Genomic DNA, 22707 nt, shown 5'->3' with positions numbered 1-22707 from the left:
ATAGACATGCACAGACACACGGAGGCACTGTGTCCCACATCTCTACCCCAAGCCAGCCGACTCCTGCCTCCTTAGTCTCCAGCTGGTGTTCCACATGGACTCTTCATCGACTATCTGCATGTGTCCCCGGATGTTGGAGTGGGCACCTTAAATGCTTACACATGTCTGGTCTGAATCCCCACCCTACCCCGCCCCCTGGATCCGCTCCTCCTCCAGGAGCCAGTTCTGCTCTCATCGGCACGAGCTCAGTCATCAGCACCTGTTGCTTCTCGTTCATAATATCTCTCATCGTTTTAATGGTTTTTAAAAAATATTTTATTTTTTAAATTAATCTCTACATCCAGCGTGGGGCTCGAACTCACAACCCCAAGATCAAGAGTCACGTGCTCTACCGACTGAGCCAGCCAGGTGCCCCTGATTGTTTTAGTGTTTTACAAAAAACACATTCTTTTCATAATTGAAATAAAGTATAGTTACATTAAGTAAGTCTCTTGAAGGGGCGCCTGGGTGGCTCAGTTGGTTGAGCGTCCGACTGTTAATTTCAGCTCAGGTCATGGGATCGAGCCCCGAGTCTGACTCTGTGCTGTCATCGCAAAGCCTGCTTGGGATTCTCTCTCTCCTTCTCTCTCTGCCCCTTCCTGCGCTCGCGTGCAAGCACCCTCTCTCTCTAAACAAACAAACAAACAAACAAACAAAACTTTAAAAACTTAAAATAAATAACTCTCTTGGGGCCCCTGGGTGCCTCAGTCGGTTAAGTTTCTGACTTCAACTCAGGTTATGATCTCACAATTTGCGGGTTCGAGCCCCACATTGGGCTCTCTGCTGTCAGTGCGGAGCGCACTTCGGATCCTCTGTCTCCCTCTCTCTCTGCCCCTCCCCCACTTGCGCTCTCCTCCTCTCTCTCAAAAATGAATAAACATTAAAAAAAAAAGTAAGTCTCTTGAATGCCTTTGACTCTTCTCTCCAGGCCAACAGGCCCTGCTGTTGTTCAGACGGTCAAGGTCTCTCCTAGACACCACTTCCAGCCGTCTTCCATGCTCCTACAAGCTCTGCCCATGCGTCAAGAACGCTCTCAGCTCGGACTTCTCCCAGGAAATCCAGATCATGTGGGCAATGGCGCACTTGTCCTCCTCGTGGGGGTGTCCAATGGGCACCTCAAAATTAACAGATCCAAACCCCAAATCCTGATTTAGCCCCGCCCCCAACCTACCCCTCCTCCACTTCTTTCCCCACCTTTACAAGAGGTCACACCACCTTTCCAGGTGTTCGGGTCAAAAACCTTGACTCCAGTCATCCTGGATCCCTCTCTCTCTCTCTCCATAGGCTCTACCCTTAAAATATATGCAGAATAAGACCACTTGTCACCCCCGTCACCCGGATACCTTTGGCCCAGCCACCTACATGACTGCGATCACTTCCTAAATGACGTCCCTGCTTCCTCTCCAAACCCCTTCACAGTCTACAGGCACAGACTTAGGATGGTTCAGTTTATGATTTTTTGACTCTCCGATGGTGTGAAAGTGATATGCGTTCAGTGGAAACCATACTTCAGATTTCGAATTTGGATCTTTTCCCAGGCTGGCGATTTGAGGCGCGATCCTCTCTCGTGATGCTGGGTCCTGGCAGCCACGGCACCCCGCCAGCCACGCAATCAGGAGGGTGAACAACCTATGCACAGACAACCTTCCTGTGCCCAGACAGCCATTCTGCTTCTCACTGTCTGTACAGCATTCAGTAGATCCCTTGACACAGTCAACACTTTATTATAAAATAGGCTTCGTGTTAGATTTGCCTGACTGCCGGCTCGTGCAAGTGTTCTGAGCACGTTTAAGGTCGGCCAGGCTAAGCTATGATGTTCGGTAGGTTAGGTATATTACATGCATTTTTCCACTTAAGGTATTTTTGATTTACAGTGGGTTTATTGTGACGTTACTACACTAAGTCGAAGAAGCTGGGTATTTTCCACCCAGCAAATGGAGCAATTCTTTAAAGCCAGAGACGGATCATGGCTCTCCTCATGTCCCTTATCTGCTCCTGTGGTTCCCGTCCGGGTCAGAGTAAAAGCCACAGGAAGTGGTCACTTACAAGCCTCCTCCTCTTGACTTCTCTGACTTCTCCTCCTCTGAGATCTTCCTCCAGGCATCCACACCTCCTTACTATTTCTATGACATGCTGGGCATGCTCCGTGCTCATGGTCATTACACTGGACCCTCTTCCCAGAATGCTTTTCCCCCAGAGACCTATATGGCTCACTCCCGCCCCTCCTTCAGATATTTTCCCAAATGCCACCTTCTCAGCAAGGCCGTCCTTGACCATCAAATTGAAAATTGGAAACCGAGAGTGCCTGGCCGGCTCAGTTGGCGGAGTGTGCAACTCTTGATTCTCAGGGTTGTGAGTTTGAGCCCCACGTTGGGTATGGAGGTTACATAAAAATAAAATAAATAAAGTAGGGGTCCCTGGGTGGCTCAGTCCATTAAGCATTTGACCCTTGGTTTCGGCTCAGGTCATGGTCTCACAGTTTGTGGAATTGAGCCCCGTGTCGGCCTCTGCACTGACAGCAGGGAGCCTGCTTGGGATTCTCTCTTCCTCTCTCTCTGCCCCTGCCCTGCTCTCTCTCTCTCTCCCTCTCAAAATAAATAAACATTAAAAATAAAGAAATACATGGATAGATCGATAAAATTGGAAACTCACCTCAAACCCAGCACCCCCTCCCCCTACTTCCCTACTTTGTCTTCTCCATGGTACATTATCGCCACCATGGATGTTACTGGTTTGTTTCTCATCTCTTTCCTCTCCTAGACAAGGACTGCCTGAGGGCAAGGATTTTGTCTGTTTTGTTTTCTGCCACGTCTCCAAGATCTAGCACAGTCAGTCCATAGTAGATGTTCAGTTAATTTTGATTAACGGAGTGAAAGTCAGACCCTTGATCGCCTCTCTCTTGTCTGCACAATAAAGTTCAACATTCAAGGCCTCCCTCACTGGCCTCACCTCTTACTCATGCACACCCTCTCACCTGAGAGCCAAAGCAGGCTCCTTGCGTTCTCCGAACACTCCCCAGCCTCACCCCAGTGTCTCTGGACACACTCCTTCTGTCCCGAATGCCTGCACCTCTCCCTGCAACAGTCCTACTCCTCCAACACCCAGCTCCAATGTCACTGCCTCTGGGAAGCCACCCTGGGTCCCTCACATACTGAAACCATTGTCTGTCTCTCCCACTACATTACATCTTAAGCGCAAAGCAGTGGCTGGAGCATGGCATCCTAGGTAATGTTTGATAAATGAATCAACGATTAAATGAGCGTAAGACCGATATCCGAAAGGCAGAGTTTAAGGTGAAGGGCACACATCCATTCTTTATTCATTTTTCATGCTGCCATTTAATTTTTTTTTAATGTTTATTTCTTTTTAAGAGAGAGAGAGACAGAGCGCAAGCAGGGGAGGGGAAGAGAGAGAGAGAGGGAGACACAGAATTTGAAGTAGGCTCCAGGCTCTGAACTGTCAGCACAGAGCTTGACGTGGAGCTCGAACTCACAAACCGTGAGATCATGACCTGAGCCGAAGTCCGATGCTTAACCAACTGAGCCACCCAGGTGCCCCTTTCATGCTGCCATTTAAAATGCACCTCAGTAAGTGATGCTTAGCGTGACACTGGGGCTCTCTGAGGACATAAGCTGTGTCTCCCCCTCCTGCCCTCTCTCCACGGGGCCAGACACTGGGCTCTGGGGGTGCACCCACGACCCAGTCCACCAGTTCACCCAGCACACAGGAAAGCACTCTGGACCAGGAGCCAGGTAGCGCCTTCCCTGCCACTGGTTCCCTGTAACCCTGGGCAAGTGCCTGTAGCAGGTGAGTCCCATTGAATGGGGGGGCACCACCAATGCTTGCTCTGTGGGGCGCCCAAGGCTGAGGTCTGGACAACTGGGAAGGGTGTGGCCGCCTCTCATGCCAGGCTGCGTCTAAGCTAGTCTCGGGCCAGATTTCCAGGGAAGGAAAGATGGCTGGAACAGTGTCTGTAGCCTGTCTGCCAGCCAGCTAACCTGTGCCCACAGTCTGGGAGAAGCGCCAGGACCAGACACACAGGGCAGCAGGGGGCTGGCCCAACTCCAGAGCAACACCTTGGCAGCCCTGGGGAAAGGAAGAGGGAGTGTTTGGCTTGAGGTCAAGAAGGTCTGGGCCAGGGCACAGAGGGGACAGCTGGAGGGAGGGTGTTATATGGCTGCTGTCTCAACAAGATGCTGGCAAGGACCAGAAAAGCAGCATCTGCTACTGACTAGCCCCCATCCACTACCCCTCTACATACAGCTAAGATCTTTCCATTAGTGTCAGAGTGAGCCGGGCCCCAGGCTTAAATGCCCCCCCCCCACTGGTATATAGGAAATAGAATCTCGGGGGGGGGGGGGAGCAGGCTTTAACTTAGATTCCCTTTCCCCAAAGACAGAAGGGTTCCTGCGTCCTGCTGGGGGCGGAAACTAAAGGAAAAGAAGTGGTCACCCTGCATCAGACCAGTGAACTGAGAAATCCCAGGGAAAGAGGGGCCAGAGCCTGAGTCTGGATGAAGTGTTGGGGGAAAGTGGGAAGGGCAGGGGCTCAGAGGCTGGAACTCTGGAGGAGGCTTTTGGTGGAGGAGGTTTTCGGAGGGGAGTGCTAGAAGTTCCAAGGCCATAAAATCGAGGGGGTTCCAACCTCCAGCAAATCCCCAGGGAGGTGAGGAGCTCTGGGGGTGAAGATCCAGGGTCCAGAACGACGGCTGGGCTGCTGAGCGGCTGAGCGCCGAGAGGGTTGGGGTAGGGGAGGGAGCAGGGGCTCTGGAGCCCCATCCCAGGCAGGGATCACGCGGGGTGGGGAACACAGGCGCAAGAAGTCCCAGGGTTTCGACCCCACTGCGCTGGGCGTGGACCGGCGGCTGGGCGGGGCCGGGCTGGGGGCTGGGCCGGGGTCCCGGGGGCCGGGGCGGGGCCGGGCTGGCGCTGCGCAGCCGCGGGGCGGCCGCCGCGCATGCGGGGCTCACACGGCTGCAGCCGGCGCCGCTGCCACTCCCGGGAGCATGAAGGACCGAACCCAGGAGCTCCGCACGGTGAGTCCGGCCCCAGCGCGTCGCCGCTCGCCGCTCGCCGCCCGCGCCCGGCGCGCCGCCCGCTCCCCGCCCGGCCTCGGCGGCCACCCGGCGACAGCCCCTGTGTCCCCGACCCGGCGGGAAGGAGCGGTGCGGAGCCGAGGACCGCGACCCCCCTCCGGGTCCCGCCCCTCGGACCCACTCGGGGTCACGGGCTCGCGTGAGCTCGGCGCCATGGGCCCGCGGGCTGGCGGCCGGAGCCCGGGATCCTGGATAAACTTTTCGGCGCCCCCTTGTTTTGAGGGGTCGGAGGGCTATTATCGGATGCCGGTGGCGGGACAGAGGGCTGACCTCTCCTGTAGCCCGCGCGGAGCAGGTCCCGTCTCTGTCCCCACACTGTGCCTCATCACCGACCCTCCTGTCCCCCGCACTGGTAGAGACAGACGGCGGGACCGCAGCGGGAAGGGGCCGGGGGCGGTCCCCTGCTCAGAGCCCAGCTGCGGGGCGCTGCGGAAACCGGGCCGCCGGGTGGGGCTGGGCTCTTCGGGCGGGCGCTGTCCCGCGGGCCGCCCCCGTCACCTGTAGCTCCCATCACCTGTGGCTCCCCATCCCGGTCACGCTCGGGGTCTGCTGCCCGCCCAGGTCCCAGAAGGGTCAGATTCGCCCCCCATCCTCCGGTCCACCTTCCTAGCCCCCGAGCAACCCCGACCCTGGTGGTGTTTTCAGACCCTTCCCGGGTTCCTGGTCTGGTTCCAACCTGAACCTATCTATTTTTCCACCTGTGTCTCGGGGCCCCCGGGGTGTGGCTCCCGGGGCGGGGTTCGTGGGGAGTAAGAGGATGCGCAAAGGTTCTGACCAGAGCCCACCCTTTCCCAGCCCTGACCCAGAGCCCTGCCGCCTGTTTCTCATGCAGCCCCCTCCCCAGCCTCCCGTGGCCGCTGACGTTTACCAGGGCATTCTCACCTTTGCCCTTAGAGATGGCAAGCCTGGGGGCCCCGCGGGAGCAGTGAAGGAAGTGAAGCCTGCCTGTGGGGAGGGGGACATGAGGACTCTAGACCAGGCTGACCCTTGTCTGATCCCCTAGTTGACCACCCTGCTGGCTGGCAGGTGCCCTTCCCGTACCACTGATCTAGGGTGGGGGGGCCCGCTAGCTCGGTGGCCCCTCAGAGCCCTCCCCCTGCTGCCCCACCTGGAGCCAGAGACATAGGTCCTCTCATAGGGAAAGTTTCAAGTGTGCTTTGGGCTTTTGATCTCATGGCCTGACCTCTCTGTCCAGAGGCTCCCCGCGTTTGTGCCCCATCTCCCCCATTATACCAGTCTTGTGTCCTGGGCAGCGCGGAGCTGCGACCTGTACCATCCTGCCTCTATCTCCCCCTGGCTCTGGCTACCGGCCCCACCCTCCCATCAGACCTTTTATTCCTGGCCAAGTGCCCGGCCCCTAGGGTAAACCCCACGAGGTTTCAAAGGAAGAAGATGGTCCCTCATGTCATATATGATGTCTAAACACTTCCCCCGCCAGCCCTTGCGGTTGCCCTCAAGCTTCCTGTGCTACGTTGAGTCAGAAAGAATGTTATCTTGGCGATGTATGTCCACGTGGTGCATTTGCTGATGTTTGGGTGCCTGGTGGGTCAGACGACAGTATATGTGGGAACCAAGTGGTCAGGGAAACGCAGTCCTTTCCGTGTGACAGGATCTGTGGCTCATCAGCCTTCATCCCCTCTGATAAAGGGGAAACTGAGACACAAGAGAGCCTAGTCCCGAAGATAGACTTAGGCCTGGCTGGGCAGGGAACCACCAGGAGAGCTAGGGTTGTAGGGAGGTTGAACCCAGGTGTTTGGCTCCGGTATGCGTCTCTGTGACCCCTCATCCCCCCTCCCCCCCCACATACACATAAACACTAGCCAGCGTGGTCCCCTAGAGGGTGAGGCCTGGCTTCTCTGTGAATTGAGGGGGGCTTCCTCTCTAAACCCCACCCCTCAGGCAGTCAGAACCCATGGAGGTTTGCTGTATCCACTGCTGGGTGGCCCTGCCCATTGGGCGTTTCTTGCAACCTCCAGGAGCCCACACTGTGTGGGGTGGAACAAGTAGTCTGTGGGGGGCTATCGTTTCCCACAAGTCCCCCTCCGGGCCTTGAGTTCCCAGCTATATAGCGGAGATGAGGCACCTAGAACCCAGTTTCTCAGGGCAAGGGGTAGTCACAGGTCTCCTGAGTCGCCTCCGTATTTCGGGGAGACCTTGAACCCCAGGAGCCAGAATTTTCAGATTAGAATCCCCAGGACCCAAGAGGCCGGTACTGGCTGGGCTGGACAGAGGTGGTGCTCGGGACAGTGACTTGCACCACCACCAACCCTCCCTCCCTTCTCCCCCCTCCTCCTTCCCCACCCAACGCCACCACATTTGGAAGGAAGGCAAAGGGAGCTTATTTATAAAAGTCACACTTGGGGAAGGAGCTGGCGCATTTCCTCAGCGCTCTGCAGGCCAGGCCCGGCCCTCCAGCCTCTCCCATCACTCATGAGGCTGATTCTCTAGTTGTGCAGACAGACCGAAGGGATCATTGGGGGCCCTCAGAGATCAAAAGGGCCACCCAAGGGCCTAAGAGGGGCAAAGACTAGCCCAGGGGCACACAGCCAGAGAGACTTGGGGCAAAGTGTCCCTGGGCAGCCGCATCTGGCACGCAGCTGCCTCCTTCCCCCAATTCAGAGGCCTCTCTGGTTTTCTTTCTGAGAACCAGAAGTTCTCAGACCTACCCCTCCCCGAGCCCAGGACGGTGTTTATCTTTGTCCCGAGTCGTGTGCGACACAGGAGGCCTGCTGCGGAAGCCAGAGGATGGAGAGGAGGGAGTGTTGGGGCAGCCAGACCCTGGGAGAAGAGAACTTGGGGTGGCCCAGAAAGAGGAGTTGGATTTAGATGGGGGGAGGAAAGGTGCTCCAGAAGGAGAGACCCGCATGAGTAAAGGCAGAGAGGTTGGAATGCCCAACCGAGAGTGGTAGGTGGTCTGACGCCTGCTCACTGGAGCAGCAGGGGCGGGCCCGGGAGGGAAAACCCCGTGGGCCCCTCTGTCCCCCAGTTCCCCTTTTCTCTCTCATTGCCGGGAAGAGACAGGGTGCGCTAGGCTACACCAGGCAGGTTCTTGCCTTAACCCCTCTGTGCCCATCTCACCCATACAGTGGAGCGAGTGGGATCCGCCTTGCAGAGTGGAAGAAATGGGGATGTAAGAGTAGGCCTCCTTCCCTCCTCTGACCTCCTTGGGGTGCAGCGAATTTGGGCACATTTTCATCTGGGGTGCAGCCGGAATGACCTCCAGGGACTGTCTAGTCCAACCTCCCCTTTCACAGATTGGAAAGCTGAGGTCTGGAAGGGGCCAGGGTGTTATCTAAGGTCACACCATGTGTTGGAGGGTGCCGGGCAGAGGCCAGCTCATCTCCTGGGGCTGAGGCTGCCTCCTGGAGCCGCCCTGGGGGCCTGCTAAGGGGCAGGGATCTGGTGAAGGGCACACACAGGATGCAGAGAGGGGAAAGGGATCAGATGCGGGGAGCCCTTCTTTACTGGGGATGCAGCTTGGCCTCGCATACCCCTGACTCAGCTCTGGGTCTGTCCGCTCTGGTGGTATTGACTTTGATTCGTCATTAAAAAGGGGGGGGGGGGGGAATATAGTCCTCGAGGCAGACAACAGCAACTCCTGCTCAGGAGGAATGAATCAGCCCTGCTGGCTGGCCTCCCACTCTCCATCCCTGGGGACAGGCCTGGAGGCTGCCTGGCCTCCGAGGCTCTTGGAAGAATCACTTTTGTTTCCAGGAAGGTATCCTGGAATCCTGGAGCCTCTGCCAGGAGAGACCACCAGGGCTGTCTGGCCTCCACTAGAAGGCTGGGGCTTCTCCCAAGTGCGGCTTTCATTCCTGATTGCTTGGGCCAGAGCCTATGGAGAGGAGTAAGACCAGACCAGTGGTTCTCAACCTCTGGGGGAGGGGGGGGGGGGCGCGGAGCTTTTTAAAAACAGCCTCCCCAGCCCCACCCCCTGAAAGTCCAATTCAGTCTCTCTAGGATAGAGTCCTGGAAGCTGGTGGGGGTTTTTTAAGCCCCCAAGGAATTATGGTCCTGGAACAGGGTTGAGAACCATGGAGGGATGAACAAAAAAACATCATGACAAGTAAAATATTGGTTGGATGTGAGAAGAAAAGGAAGAATGTGAATGTACCCCGGTTTCTGATTTGAGGGTCCTCGGGAATGGGGGCTCAGGAGAAAGAGGTGGAACCTCATTTGGGCCAGATGGCAGGTAGGGTACATCACAGGATGCCTGGGTGGGTTTTTTCTAAAGATGTTTGCAGCTTCCAGCTTGTGACCACTCCAGGCTCCAGCTGCCACCTCCAGCTGCCACTGGGGACCCTCAAGTCTCCAGTCTAGTCCAGCCCTCTTTCTGGAGCTGTGACTGTCACTTGCAGAAGGCTGGCAGATTTCTAAGGGAGCTGGGGCCCTCATGATTTAAAACTATCTGGGTGGCCCCTGTGTGCATGTAGGTGATGTCTGCCCTGACCATCCCCAGACACTGGGAGATAGCACACCAGCCTACTTCCTACTTCCTTTTGGGTCAGGAGCGTGTCTGGGTTTGGGGCTTGTCATTTACTCAGTGTCCCATGAGACCTGACCTCAGTCTTAGTTAACCTGGAGGATGTCTCTAGAAAGGTGCCACAGGGCACCGGCCTAGATGTGGATGAGGTTGCGGGGGGGCAGCAAAATCATGAGCCATCGGATTCTCAAAAAGTAGAATAAGGATCTGAACAAATGAATAAATGAAACAGAAAAAAAAGTCCTTCACTTGAGCCTAAAATCCAACCAAGTAGACAGTGGTGGGGAAGGGCTTGGGGTTTTCCTGGGCAGGAAGTGCTATATGATCACTGATACGATCATGTATCATATATCGTACTGATTTCTGGTTGCATTAACAGAGGTAGACCACATAAAAAGAGGGAGGGGATGGGTCAGCTCTTTGGTACCATTCAGACCACAATCAGCAGCAAATTCAGTCTGTATCATGTACTGCAGGAGAAGATAGAGGCTAAACCAAGTAAGTCTGGGGCAAGGACTGCAACTTCGGGCCCTAGGAAGGATCTGAGGGGAAGGGAATAGCCAACATGAGTAGAAAAACCCAGAGAAGATGCTGATGCTGTCTTTAGATCTCTAGCAAGTCCAGCCCAAGGAGAGGGCACTGACAGGTTCTTTATGGCCTAGGGCCAAACTGTACAGGAAAGGGACAATTGGGGCAGCCCAAGATGGGCAGAGCTGCCCAGGAAAGGTAGTAAGCTCACCATCACAGGAGGTGTGCAAGCTGAGTCTGGAAGCTGAGGCCAAGGTGATTTTTCAGGTCCCTCAGGGCCTGAGAGTCTGTGGTTGTGGTTCCAGTAGAGAAGGGAATAGTGCAGGGGGAAGCAGAGGAACAAGATAGTGACCCTGGGGAGCTGGGGAAGGCTTCTGGAAGGAGGCAGCATCCAAGGATGAGGGGAATGAATGCCAGCTTCATGGAATCGGCATTCCAGGCAGAGGGAATTGCATGGGGAAAGGGAAGACAGTTGGGTGGGTCATCGAAGCAGGGAAATGGTTATAGGTGGGGCGTGCTGGGTCCAGTTTTAGGCTGCAGCAGTGAGGTGATGAAGGGTGGTGGGCGAAAAGTCCCGAGAGGAAGAAGTGCTGAGACTTGGTAAGGAAGGGGTCCCCATGGAGAATCCCCTCAGGGTTTTGCTCGGAGCCACCACTGGTGTGACCAAGGCTGTGAAGTCAGGCCCTAAACCCTCCAACCAGCTTTGGGGCTAATCTGAACGCCACCTTCAGGACAGACCCCAACCTGGGGGCCCCCACCAGGCCCTGGCCCCAGGTATCCCCTTCCTCAGCTCTGCCCTCATTGACACAGGGCCTGGAGGAGAGCGCGGGCATCTTTCCTGCCAACCCTGTGCTGGAGAAACTACCTGAGACCAGGCTTCTTCAGTCTTCTGGGGAGGCTGTGGAGGGAGCAGGTCCAAGCTCCTGGATGCATGGAGAAGATACATCCTCATTTTACAGATGGGCAAGCTGAGGCCCGGGGAGAGCCATCAGCCCAGATCCCAGGGGTCTCTGGCAGCGACTCTCATCCTTGGAAACTCTGATGCCCTTGTCTTTGGCCCCCGCCAGTCATTACTCTTTCTGGGAGGGGAGCTGGAAAATTCTCCTCAGTCCTTTCCTGTCCACCCTTGTCCCTCTCTAGACACCAAAATGCAGGGCAGGGTGCTGAATGGCAGGCACTCCTAGGGCCACCTCCCAAGCTGGCAGCCTGCCCTGAAGGGGGACCTGGGCTCCTCCAGACTGCACTCTGCCTCAGTTTCCCTAGGGAGTGCTCTTCCAGCTTAGCTCCCGGGCCTGGCAAGGCCCAAAAGTGTAGAAATGGCTCCTAGATTTTCTTTGTCTATAGGTGGGCTCGGTTGGGGGGAGGGGGCCACCTGGTAGCAGCCACAGACACTTGTGGGAGCGAGGATTTATTTTAGCTGCTGGGGGAGGAGGTGTGATCTCTTGATGAGAGGGGCCTGTCAGAGCCGCCTCCAGGAAGCTCCCAACCAACCCCGTCTCCTGGTTGGTCCCACTCCGGTGGGGCAGTAGGACCCCGAGAGCCCCAGGGGCACAGCCCTTTACAGAACATGCTGTGCTTTCCCACCCTTTCTCTGCCCTCTGTCCCTGCGGCCAGGCATCGCTGTCCCCACTGCAAACAGGAGCAGACAGACCCAGAGGGTAGGTCCCTCAGTCAGCCCCTGCTGGGTGCACAACCTGGGTCCCTCCCCAGCAGGCTAGCTGGGCCCAGCCCTCTGGGTCCCTCAGCTTTACCGACCCTCGACCTCCACCTGCCCCTATCCTTGGCTCTGACCCTGATGTAAGAGAGATTGAGGTGAACGCCAGTGCTGAGCCGGCTCATGCCTGCCCTGTGGGGTGCTAAGATATGAGATGTGACCAAGCCTGAGATCCCCAGTCCAGGGCGAGGCCGGTCCTGCCCTGGGTATCCTGGCTTTGGCTGTGGAGACGGACTTGCCCTTGCCAACAGAGTGGGCTGCCCCTGGCGACTGCAGGTGCCTAAGGCGGACAGTAATGAGCACGGCCAGTGCACTGGGAAGTCAGAGATGTAATTACCCCGCCCCCCAGGGTGGGGGGCTTTTATACAGCTGCTCTCAGGGTGGTGGGGTGCGGCTGCACCTGTAGCTGGGGCCTAGGGCAGCCCCTGAGCCAAGTGACATGACTGGTCTTGCCAGGCCCACCTCTGAGCCTGGAGGGAAAGAGGATCGAGGTCTGATGTCAAGAATGACAAGAAGAGGGGCGCCTGGGTGGCTCAGTCGGTTAAGCGTCTAACTTCAGCTCAGGTCACGATCTCACAGTTCATGGGTTCGAGCTCCGTGCCAGTCTCTCTGCTATCAGTGTGGAGCCCACTTTGGACCCTCTATCTCCCTTTCCCTCTGTCCCTCCTCCGCTGGCACTCTCCCTCTCTCTCAAAAATAAATAAACATTAAAAAAAAATTTTTTTTTTAATTAAAAGGAAAAAAAGAATGACAAGGAGAGAACAGCGTTCACAGAGCCCCGTGCAGGCAGTGTCTCTCAGGCCTGCCTGAGGGGCTGTGGGACGGCCTCTTTCTGAGTCATCCTACCTTTTTAGAGGCAGGTGTTGTTGGCACATGGGCCTCCCCTTCCCGGGTGCCCCTAAGAAAGGGAACTTGGGAACTTTGGGCCCCATCTTAATTAAAACCTTTAGGCCCAGAAAGGAGAGAAGAATGGCTTCCAGGCAGCCTGTCTCAGGCCAGGTCTGTGAGTTGGGGCCACTGGCCAGGGGACCCAGCCTTCCCAGCTGTGCCCTAGGGTGAGGGGCATACTGGGAGGACCCCAGTCCTGTGGGGAAGGGGCAGGCAGCTGGGTAAAGGAAGGAATCCCTGGTCTAGAGGTGGAGACCCGGTCCGGTCACCAACTCGACAGGCCAGGCCTCTCTCCTTATGCTGGGTCCCCCGGGGTCCTCCAGGTCCTCACTGTGGCCGGGAGCCGAGGGCACAGCCGGACCTCGTCCCTGCCAAGATGACGGAGGGCAGTGGTCAGGGCCCTGGAGCTGAGCTGCTGAGTATAGATGCGGGGCAGTTTGTGGCCCCAGGTCCAGCGGGCCCCTGTGGGCCCACCACAGGTCCGCTCATGTGTCCACACCCCTGTGCAGGCCAAGGACAGCGATGATGATGACGATGTCACTGTCACTGTGGACCGAGATGGCTTCATGGATGAGTTCTTTGAACAGGTGGGAGCCAGCACACCCCACCTCCTTGGGCAGACCTCCAAGGCAGAGCTCGGGGCGGGAGGGGCCCACATCCGTCCTCTGAGTCAGGCCCAGGGCCCTTACACCAAATAACAGAGCCATTCTGAGGGAGAATAGACTGAAGCTCAGAGGGGAGCAGAGTTTAGGACTGGACTCGCCCACTCCTCCCCATCCCGTTCTAGAAGGATAGTTGGAGTCCCTGCCCCCACTGCCCCCCTCCCCTCTGCCCCGCCTCCCGAAGCCTGGTCCAGCCTCTCCCTGAACCTGACCGCCAACCCCAGTCTGGGCCAGCCTCGGGCCCACGAGCCCCCTCCCTGGATCTCCCCCTGCCTTCCTGGCCCTGGTGCGCAGGTGGAGGAGATCCGTGGCTTCATTGACAAGATCTCGGAGAACGTGGAGGAGGTGAAGCGGAAGCACAGTGCCATCCTGGCCTCCCCCAACCCTGACGAGAGTGAGTGTGGAGGACTGAGGGGCGGGTTTGGGGCCTCCAGGAAGGCGCTGCTGCCCGGGAGGGGCTCCTGGAACCCCAGCACCCTCACCGTTGGTCGGCAGAGGGGTACCTTGGCGTGGCCGGGACGGGGAGGGCCCCTGTGGAAAGCTTCGGGAAACACAGTTGGCCCAGGCGTGGGGCGGGGTTCAGCGCCCGGGTCCCACGCGGACTTGTGCGGAGTGGGGCGGCCATCCTGGGGCCTGGGTGGCATCGGGCGCCAGCCCCACCCTCTCCAGGTAAGCTGGGTAGGTGGGTGCTGCCCAGCTCCAAAGGAAGCCTCCCCGCCCAGCCCCTCCCCTTCCCGAGCCTCCCGGGGGAGCAGATGGCAGTGCCGAGGCTCAGCGCCGTGGGAGGGCAAGCCGGCCGAGCGGGAGGAGCTTCCGGAAAGAGCTGGCAGCCACTGGTACCCCGGGGCTGGGCATTATCAGGATTCCAGGAAGTCACCTTTCTCCCTCTGCACAAGGAGCCTCTGTGTGTCTGCATTCCGCTCTGTCCCCAGACAGGTCCTCCTGACCCTGCCGTCACAGTTGCTGGGGAGGTGCTGATCGCTGCACTGCCCTGTGTGGGGCTGGCGGCATGCGGGCCCCAGATTCCTTCCCCTCGGCCCCAGGGAGTCCGCGACAGGGCTGGGGTCCCGGCCCGCGACCTGGACAGTTGACTGTGCATATATGCACACAGCTTCTGTCTGCTCATCTCCTCCCTCACCTCTCCAGCCCTTTTGGGAGGCACCAGCCCACGGGGCCCCAAGAATGCAAAGGGGAGGCTCCCATCCCTGGGTGGGCCAGGCGAAGTGCTCAGGGCTGGGTTTCTGTGTCCTCGACAGCAGTGCGTCTCCATCCGTAGGCCCTCAGCCCTGGTTCCACTGGTGTCCTCAAGCGCCCAGAAGACATCTCTCCACAGCCCCAAAGAGTGCTTGAACGTGAGACCAGTGCCAGGCCCTTGGGAAGCAAAATGAGTCCGCGGGGAGCCAGGAGGCTGTGCTGGGAATGGGTGGGAAGGAGAGAGGGGTCACCCGGGGCAGGGCACACATTCGGTGTGGCCGTCATGCATTGGCCCTCTCCCCAGCAGTTTGTCTGGGAAGGCAGCTGTGACATGGTGGGTTTTAGTGCGCATGTGTGTCTGAGTCCGTGTGTGCCCCCGTGTGGGCCCCTCCTGATGAGAGAGGGGGCTGCCTGTGAGAACAGAGTACTTGAAAGAGCTGGGGCATTGGCCTGTCACCCGCTGGAAGACGGGGAGAGTGTGGGGCAACGGAGATGCCAGTCCGTTTCTCTTGGCTCCCCTGTGCCACCTTCCACACAAGGTCTCCCCGAGTCCTACAGTCGGTAGCAACCCGCTAGGAATTGCCACCGTGAGCTGAGCAGTCAGGACCAGCCAGCGGTCACTGCTGTGGGCTCACAGGCCATTCCTCGTGGGGAGGGGACTCCTTCTAGGGCAGAGGGCGCCGTTAACAAGGAGTGACTGGGAAAGATGGCAGTGAGCGGGGGGCTTGCCCAGGCCGGGGCTTGCTCGGTCTCCCCTGGGCGCGGCCATCCGGGCCGGGCTATTTTGGGTCTGAGCAAAAGCGGCTGAGACGTCAGAGCAGCTGGTAACTAAGTTTCCTTTGTTTGAACGAACGAGGCGCCCTCCTCCGCTCCTCGAAGCCCCCCACCTCATGATCCACTTGGTAGGCACCCCCCCATCAACCGCTATAAGCCCCTCCCAACCCCTTACAGGAGAGGCCCCAGCCCCAGAGGAAAACAGACGGTGGATAAGAAGGCTCATAAGAAGGCTCGGCCAGGAGCTCAGTCCTGGTTTCTCCAGGAAGTAGAGCCCGGGGGTCGCCCTGAGGCTGGGGCGCTGTCCGGAGCCGTTGCTGCATCACCCCACGGGAGAGCAGCCCCCTGGCCCCCCTTGGCCAGCCAGCCCTTCGCTAGGGGTTGAGCAAGCTGAGTACCCCTATGGCCTCTACCAGCTTTAGAGAGATGGTTCCAGTTGGAACAAGGGCCCGAGAAACACTAGGTCACGGCCTTCCCCCAGCTTCCCCCTCTTAGGCCCAGCCACCTGCTGCTTCACGGCCAACTGTGGGCCGAGGCCCACCTCTTTGAGGCGCTTCTCCGCCAGCTCCCATCCAGGCCAGGTGCCTCACGCCCCCGTCTACCCGCCGGGCTCAGCACCTGGGAAGGGGGGACTCTAGCAGAACAAGGTCTACCCCACCCAAGCTGCTTGCTTCGGCCTCTCTGGCCCCTGGCTCTGTCACCCCCTTGGCTGGATGCTTCCCCCCTGCGCCAGAGCTACCAGGTAGCGCTAGGTGAGCCCGTTCCCCCCACCTTCGACTCAGGCAGGCATCAAGTAAATGTCCCCCAGCGCCAACTCCAGCATTGCCAGCTGCTCCACAATTATTTCTGCCTTAAATTTAGACCCATCTGTTATCTGCAGGGGGTGGGAGAGCCAGCAAAGGAGGAAGGGAGGCTCCTCGGAAGGCAGCACAGAGGGAGCTAGGCGATAGCTGGTGTGGCCCCCGCCCAGGATCGGAGGGGCAGGCAGAGCCTTAGCCGGGGGAAGGGGGAAGACCCAGGACCCAGGCTCTGCCCAGAGCGGCCCCCCCCCCCGGGCCCCCTGGGCCAGAGGCTGCGCCTGAACGGCAGGCAGCAGGGGAACCCCAAGTGTCTACCCTGTACCCCTTCTGCCTCCCCAGAGACGAAGGAGGAACTGGAGGAGCTCATGTCTGACATCAAGAAGACAGCAAACAAAGTTCGCTCCAAGTTAAAGAGTGAGTCTGGGCTCCAGGCCTTGCCTGGGAGGTGGAGGGGCCCTCTGGACCCGCTTCCTGTGTGTAGCCGTGGGGGTTCACTAACTCTGAAGGGTACATTGGGTCTTGCTTTCCTTTATGAGGGTGCCATCATGCGCCCATTCCCTCAATTGCTGCCTGGCAAGGCTTGTTTGTGCCAGGCTCTGGGCTGGGCCTGGGGACGCAGGGGCCTGAGGCTTCACTGAGGGAGTGCTCCCCTCTGAGCATTGTCCCCCACTGCAGCTAAAGAGGGTTCAGGGAGTGGCCAGCGCCACAGATGTGCCCACCCCACAAATGGACAGGACTGGGGGCCGTGTGCTCTGCAGGTTGTGGCCACCAGGCCCTCCCCACTCTGGGCATGGCCCCTTGTTGGGTGCACAGGAGGCAGGGTGGGCCTGAGCCACCAGGCCTAGCGCATAGTGGGCATTCACACCCATAGCGTGGCGTGCACTTGAGGCCTCACAAATGGGCCGCATGTATGCACACACCGAAGGGTGCATCATGCGAATGGGCCCTTTTTACCCCCCAACCCCATCAGTCCCGCGCTCCCTCCTCCTCTGCTTCCCATGTGACCCCACTTACAGACCACAGGAGATCCTCTCTAGGGGAGGAGGTCCTGAGCCAGATCCTGGGCATGTGGGTCAGGGGGATGGGCAGTGGCGAGGGAGACAGGCTATGGCTCAGCAGCCATTCGTTCCCCCAGGCATTGAGCAGAGCATCGAGCAGGAGGAAGGCCTCAACCGCTCATCCGCAGACCTGAGGATCCGAAAGACACAGGTGCCGCAGGCAGGCCTCAGGGTGGGCAGGCGGGCGCTTGAGGCTCTGGTGTTGGGTGGGGCCGGGCCTGACACCTGCACCCCCACCTCGGATCCCCAGCACTCCACGCTGTCCCGCAAGTTCGTGGAGGTCATGTCCGAGTACAACGCCACGCAGTCCGACTACCGCGAGCGCTGCAAGGGCCGCATCCAGAGGCAGCTGGAGATCAGTGAGCTGGCGGGGCGGGGCCGGGGCTTGGGGGCGGGGCCAGGGCCGCCGCCCATCTGCGGGGTGTGCAGGACTCGGTGTGACCCCTCCTCGCAGCTGGCCGAACCACGACCAGTGAGGAGCTGGAGGACATGCTGGAGAGCGGAAACCCGGCCATCTTTGCCTCCGGGGTGAGTGGGCACCACACCCCTCCCACCGGGCCCCCAGGTGTGCTGGGACAGGGCAGTATTTGGACACAGCCACCTTTTGAGCCTCAGAGAAGGCGGAGTCCCAGAGAGAAAAAGGGACCAGGCTGAGGCCACATAAATGTTAGTGGCGGAGGTAGAATTAAGACCCATGTCTCCCGGGTCCTCACAGTTAGGTCCACTTCCTTGCTTCTCCTGTCCATTTGCCAGCTAGGGGTGCCTTCCACTATCCTCTGGGCCTTTTTCCTTTCCTGGGGAACACGGTGCCCTTGGCCGTCTCTCCATTCAGGTGAAGCTTGAGCAGGGGGGCTTTCTGAAGGAGGTGGCCCACGGGGTGGAAGGCGGCTTGGGGACGTGGGTTCCAGGAGGAGAGAAGGGAGAGGCAGTTACCCTCTCTGGGAGGCAGAACAGAAGGAGAGGGGAAGAGAGAAAAGCAGTTCAAGGCCTGGGTCCTTGGGACAGTCAACTTGGGCTGTACAAGACTGGTGACAAGAACTACCACTTAGTTACCGTGTGGCAGGCACAGGCAGGGAGTGTTATTAGCCCCGTATTAAGGAGGAGAAATCCATCTCAGAGAAGTCAGGTGACGGCTAGTAAGAACCAAGCAGGAAGTGGGAGAATGCTGTGGCTGAGGAGGGAGCCACTGCCCATCCCAGCTGCCTTTGCCCTTGGCCTGCTGTCCTGGCCCCGGTCCCCATCCCTGCCCCCTTCAGCAGGCCCCTGGGTCCCAGCCCACTGCTCCCACCCCCTAGATCATCATGGACTCCAGCATCTCAAAGCAGGCTCTGAGCGAGATCGAGACGCGGCACAGTGAGATCATCAAGCTGGAGAACAGCATCCGTGAGCTGCACGACATGTTCATGGACATGGCCATGCTTGTGGAGAGCCAGGTGAGTACCAAGGGCCCCACTGCCCTCCGCCCCCCAGCCCACAGCAGCACCCAGGGCTGCACTAACCCCGACCCTTTCTGCCTGACACGCTGCCCTGCCCGGGAGGGACCGAGTCTCCAGGTAACTAACCGCCTGCTGTTGAAACTGCCTCCAGGGCCGTGCCCACCTAAAGGACCCTGTCCTCTGCATGGCTCTGCTACCGGGACCCAGTGCTGCATGGCTCTGCTTGGCCCTCCAGGACCCCAGGCCCTGCATGGCCCTCTACCCAGCCTTGTCCCATCGTATTCATCAGCTGTTTGTCACACGGGCACAGCGGACGGCCACTTTTCAAGGAACTGGAAGTATAGCAGTGACCAGGACAGCTGAGGGCCTGCTTCCCGGAGCTAATGTCTGTTGGGTGAAAGGGCAGCATAAGTATATGACAGATGGAATGTTCTCCAGTTGTGCCAGGTGCTCAGATCTTAGGAGGCAGTGTGAATGAGCGGTGATTCTCCAACTTGAAAGTGCCCGAGAATCACTTGGAGGGCTTGTAAGTTTCCTGGGTCCCGTTCCCAGAGATTGGTAGGTCAAGGTGGGAGCCTGTAGGCTTGCTTTTTTTTTCAAGTTAATTTTGAGAGGGAGAGAGAGAATCTCGAGCAGGCTCCATGCTGTCGGCACAGAGCCCGACATGGGGCTCGATCTCACTGGGAGATCGTGACCCGAGCCGAAATCAAGGGTCGGCCGCTCTAACGATTGAGCCACCCAGGTGCCCCGGAATTTGCATTTCTAACAGTTTCAAGGGCGATGCCGATGCTGCCAGTCTGAGGGCCACGCGTGGGGTAACGGTAATAGAGTCCCTGAGGTGGCCACTTTGGACGGGGTGGTCAGGGAAGACTTCTCTGTGGAGGTGGCATTTGAGCTCTGAAGACTTCCCGGGGTCACAGTGAAGAGCTGGCCCAGGCAGAGGGACCAGCAGCAGAACTGTCCTGAGACTGGCAAGAGCCGGGCTCTCGGAGGAGGAGGCCGTGCAGTTGGAGCTCAGGGGCGGCAGGGAGGAGGCAGAAGGTGGTGCTGGACGCCTGGATTCTCTTCTAGATGGAGGGTCTTCAGTGTGGGCGTGGTGTGGGCAGAGTTAGGAAGCAGGGAGGCCACGAGGAGGCTGCTGCCACCGGTGGCTGAGAGACCGTAGCTGTATGGACGCCAGTGGGAGCAGCGGACTCGGAGAGAGCAGTCGTGTGTCACAAAGCTGCTGCTGGGGGTCTCAGGCAGCGCTGTGGTCTCCAGGGGGCTGCGTGGGACCGGATTACGGGGCCCAGAAGGGCTATAGGAGGGGGCGAGGAGTCTTGAATGTTGAGGACTGAAGACAGAGCTGGATAGAACCACTGTGCCTGCGGAGGACGGAGTGGGACACCGTCCAGACCGCCTGCTCCCGTCCCGGCCTCCCTCTGCCGCGCTCCAGGCCCCAGCTCGGCACCCTCTGCATGGCCCCCATGCCCTTGGCTGAGACCGCATGGCCAGTTCCCTCCCCCAGGATGACTGCTCTGCAGGGAGAGGAGGGAGCTGCCCCGGGGTGCCTGGCCTGAGGGGCACAGGTGAGAGGCTGTACCCCATCCTCACACCCCCACTTTCCTTTCTCTGACTTCAGGGTGCCGCCCCAAAGTCCTGCCCTGAGGGGGGCCCTGCTGGAGCTTGAGTGCCCTGGCCCTGCAGGGGGAGATGATTGACAGGATTGAGTACAACGTGGAACATTCGGTGGACTACGTGGAGAGAGCGGTGTCTGACACCAAGAAGGCCGTCAAGTACCAGAGCAAAGCACGCCGGGTCAGTAGCCTCCCCGCCCCCTCCCATGAGGGCCCCGGGACCACCGTAGATCCTTCCCCACTCTGCCTTGACCGCTTGCCCCCACCTCGGAGCTGAGCAGAGCCCCCATCCTGAGGCCTTCAGCTCTTGGTGTCACCGCCTCTGGGCTGCACCTTCCCCAGCCCTCATCGCCACCCCCCTCAGAGCTCTGACCCAAGCCCTTGGCCTCCCTCCCCCGTCTGAGGCTGCTCCTTTGTGCCTCTCCGGTGCAGAAGAAGATCATGATCATCATCTGCTGCGTGGTCCTGGGCATCGTCATCGCCTCCACCTTCGGAGGCATCTTCGGATAGAAACCACCCCACCCACCACCCCGCTCGGGATGGTCTGCCCTCAGGAGGCCCCTTGGCTGCTGCTGCCTTCTGGCTCGGAGCCCCTTCCTCCCCGCCCCGTACTGCTCCTTTCTCTGCCGCAGGGCCCTCCGTCCCCACCCCGAGCCGTCGTGTGCATGATCTCTGTGACCGTGTGTGTGTCTGTACGGGGAGCCAGCGGGGAGCCGGGCTGGGAAACAGCCAGTGGGGTGGCGCAGGTCAGCAAGGCACAGACTCAGGCCCTGGCCCAGGCCGCCTCACCCTTCCCAGGTAGTGCCACCCAGGGTAGCCATATTCCCCCCTCCCCCTTCCCCTGCCTTCACGAATTCCACTCCAGCCTGGGGTCTGCCCTCTCCTGGGACCGAGGCTCGCTCTGGACCCCAACCTTGCCTCCTCCTGACTGGCCCATCTGCCCTGACCTCTGTCCTCTCCAGCTGTCCCCCTAAGCCGAGCCCCCTGAGGGGTGGGGACCAGCTGGCCACATGGTGCTGCTTTTCAGGTTAGGGGAGGGGTGGCCCTGAGAGACAGCCCAGCTCTGAGCCTCTAACAGCTGATCACTGCCAGGGAGGCTCAGGGTGCTGTGGCCAGGTGGCTTCTGGCTGTGTCGAGACCAGACTCCCTCCCCTGCCTAGGGGCAGAGTCCAGAGGGTCTTGGCTGCCTCATCCTCCCTTCCCGCAATCCTGCAACCCCAGGAGCGACCCCTTTGGGCTGTGCCTGACCCCAGGTAACACTCCACAAGAGACTGTCCGGTGCCTGGTTTCCAGCCACCCTTCCGGCCAGGGAGGCAGATCGGGCCCGTCAGTTCTCTGCCATAAGCCGAAGCCTGCACCCTGGGCCAGCCACTCTCCCCGGCAGGCCTCAGCCAGGTCCTCAAGCCATTGTGTTGCATGTTTGGGACAGTGGTTCCTGCTCTCTCGTGCTCTGGGAAGTCAGGTGTCCCTTCAGGCCTGCAATCGTGTCCTGCCCTTGCTGTTCCCCAGTGATGTGCCACGTGGGTGTCTGCTGTCTAGGATGCAGTATTCAGCAGCCAGCCAGGGAGGAGTACCTCCCTCCTCCCCATCTCGGGGCTTCTCAAGTCAGAAACGTGCCCCCACCCAAGCCCCCCTCTTCCTCGTTGACAGGCAGGGAGTGTGCATGCGAGTGCATGCAGTAGGGGATGGGGCCGCATCCGTGCCCCGCCTTCCCTCAGCTCTGCTCCTGCCCAGTGACTGTGACCACTGTCCGTGCTGCCTTCTTTAACAGCAACTTCCCTTCCTCCACCCCTTCACCAAAGGTCTTGGTACAACCAGCTGCCCCTTTTGTGAAATTTTTATGTAGAATAAACATTTGTATCTGTACCGTGTCTCTGCCCTAGGTTTCTTACTGTCATGAGGTCACAGCCTTAGAACTTGGGGGTAAATGTGCCCAGCACTAACCGGAAGAAGGGGTTCAGAGGCAGAGGATCCCGCCTCCCACCTCGGCCTTCAACCTCTAGATCCTCTGGCCCCGCCACCCCAGTCTGAACGTTTCTACTCCTGCTTAAAGCCTGATGCCCCGCCCCTTCCGTGCCGAGGGCTCAGATCTACCCCCTCCTTCCACTTTCCCAGTAGCCACAAATGAGACCTGGATCCCCACTTGCTTAGCCTGCTGCTACAGTCCCCCTCTCCCCCGCACCCCAGGGCAGGCTTGCCTGCTCTCCTGACCACTAGTAATCGGACAGGAGACACACCCAAAGGCAACCAAGTGCGGGCCAATCAGCAGTTGGTGTAGCTCAGGGCCAAAGGTCAGCCCAGGCCCTGGCTGGATGCCGCCTTCAGACTGGGGGACAACCAGAGGCTGGGCGGTGGCCTCAGAACAGTGGGTCCCACGGATACTTTGACCCCACCCATTTTTCCCAAATTTGCCTAGTGCT

At 59.0% G+C, this 22707-nt stretch overlaps 1 protein-coding gene across 3 annotated transcripts; it reads left to right on the top strand.

The window, feature by feature from the left end:
• Nucleotides 1-4966: 4966 nt before the first annotated feature.
• STX1A (syntaxin 1A) lies at nucleotides 4967-22153 on the top strand. 3 transcript variants are annotated; one of them, XM_025923204.2, is made up of 10 exons: nucleotides 4967-5074; nucleotides 13257-13334; nucleotides 13704-13803; nucleotides 16517-16591; nucleotides 17313-17386; nucleotides 17486-17594; nucleotides 17690-17763; nucleotides 18531-18668; nucleotides 20358-20468; nucleotides 20720-22153. In XM_025923204.2, exons 1-10 carry the CDS (start codon nucleotides 5045-5047, stop codon nucleotides 20795-20797), a joined length of 867 nt encoding a protein of 288 aa, XP_025778989.1. In that variant the 5' UTR covers nucleotides 4967-5044; the 3' UTR covers nucleotides 20798-22153. The 3 variants fall into 3 exon arrangements, with proteins under 3 accessions (XP_025778989.1, XP_086548235.1, XP_086548234.1); XM_086692109.1 differs by lacking the exon at nucleotides 20720-22153 and having other exon boundaries at nucleotides 20293-20427; XM_086692108.1 differs by lacking the exons at nucleotides 20358-20468; nucleotides 20720-22153 and adding an exon at nucleotides 18823-19167.
• Nucleotides 22154-22707: the final 554 nt, after the last annotated feature.

The sequence above is a fragment of the Puma concolor genome, chromosome E3 (assembly GCF_028749965.1).
Source record: "Puma concolor isolate L17-30 chromosome E3, mPumCon1.1.hap2, whole genome shotgun sequence".
Lineage (NCBI taxonomy): Eukaryota > Metazoa > Chordata > Mammalia > Carnivora > Felidae > Puma > Puma concolor.
This window is presented reverse-complemented; position numbering and strand designations above follow the sequence as displayed.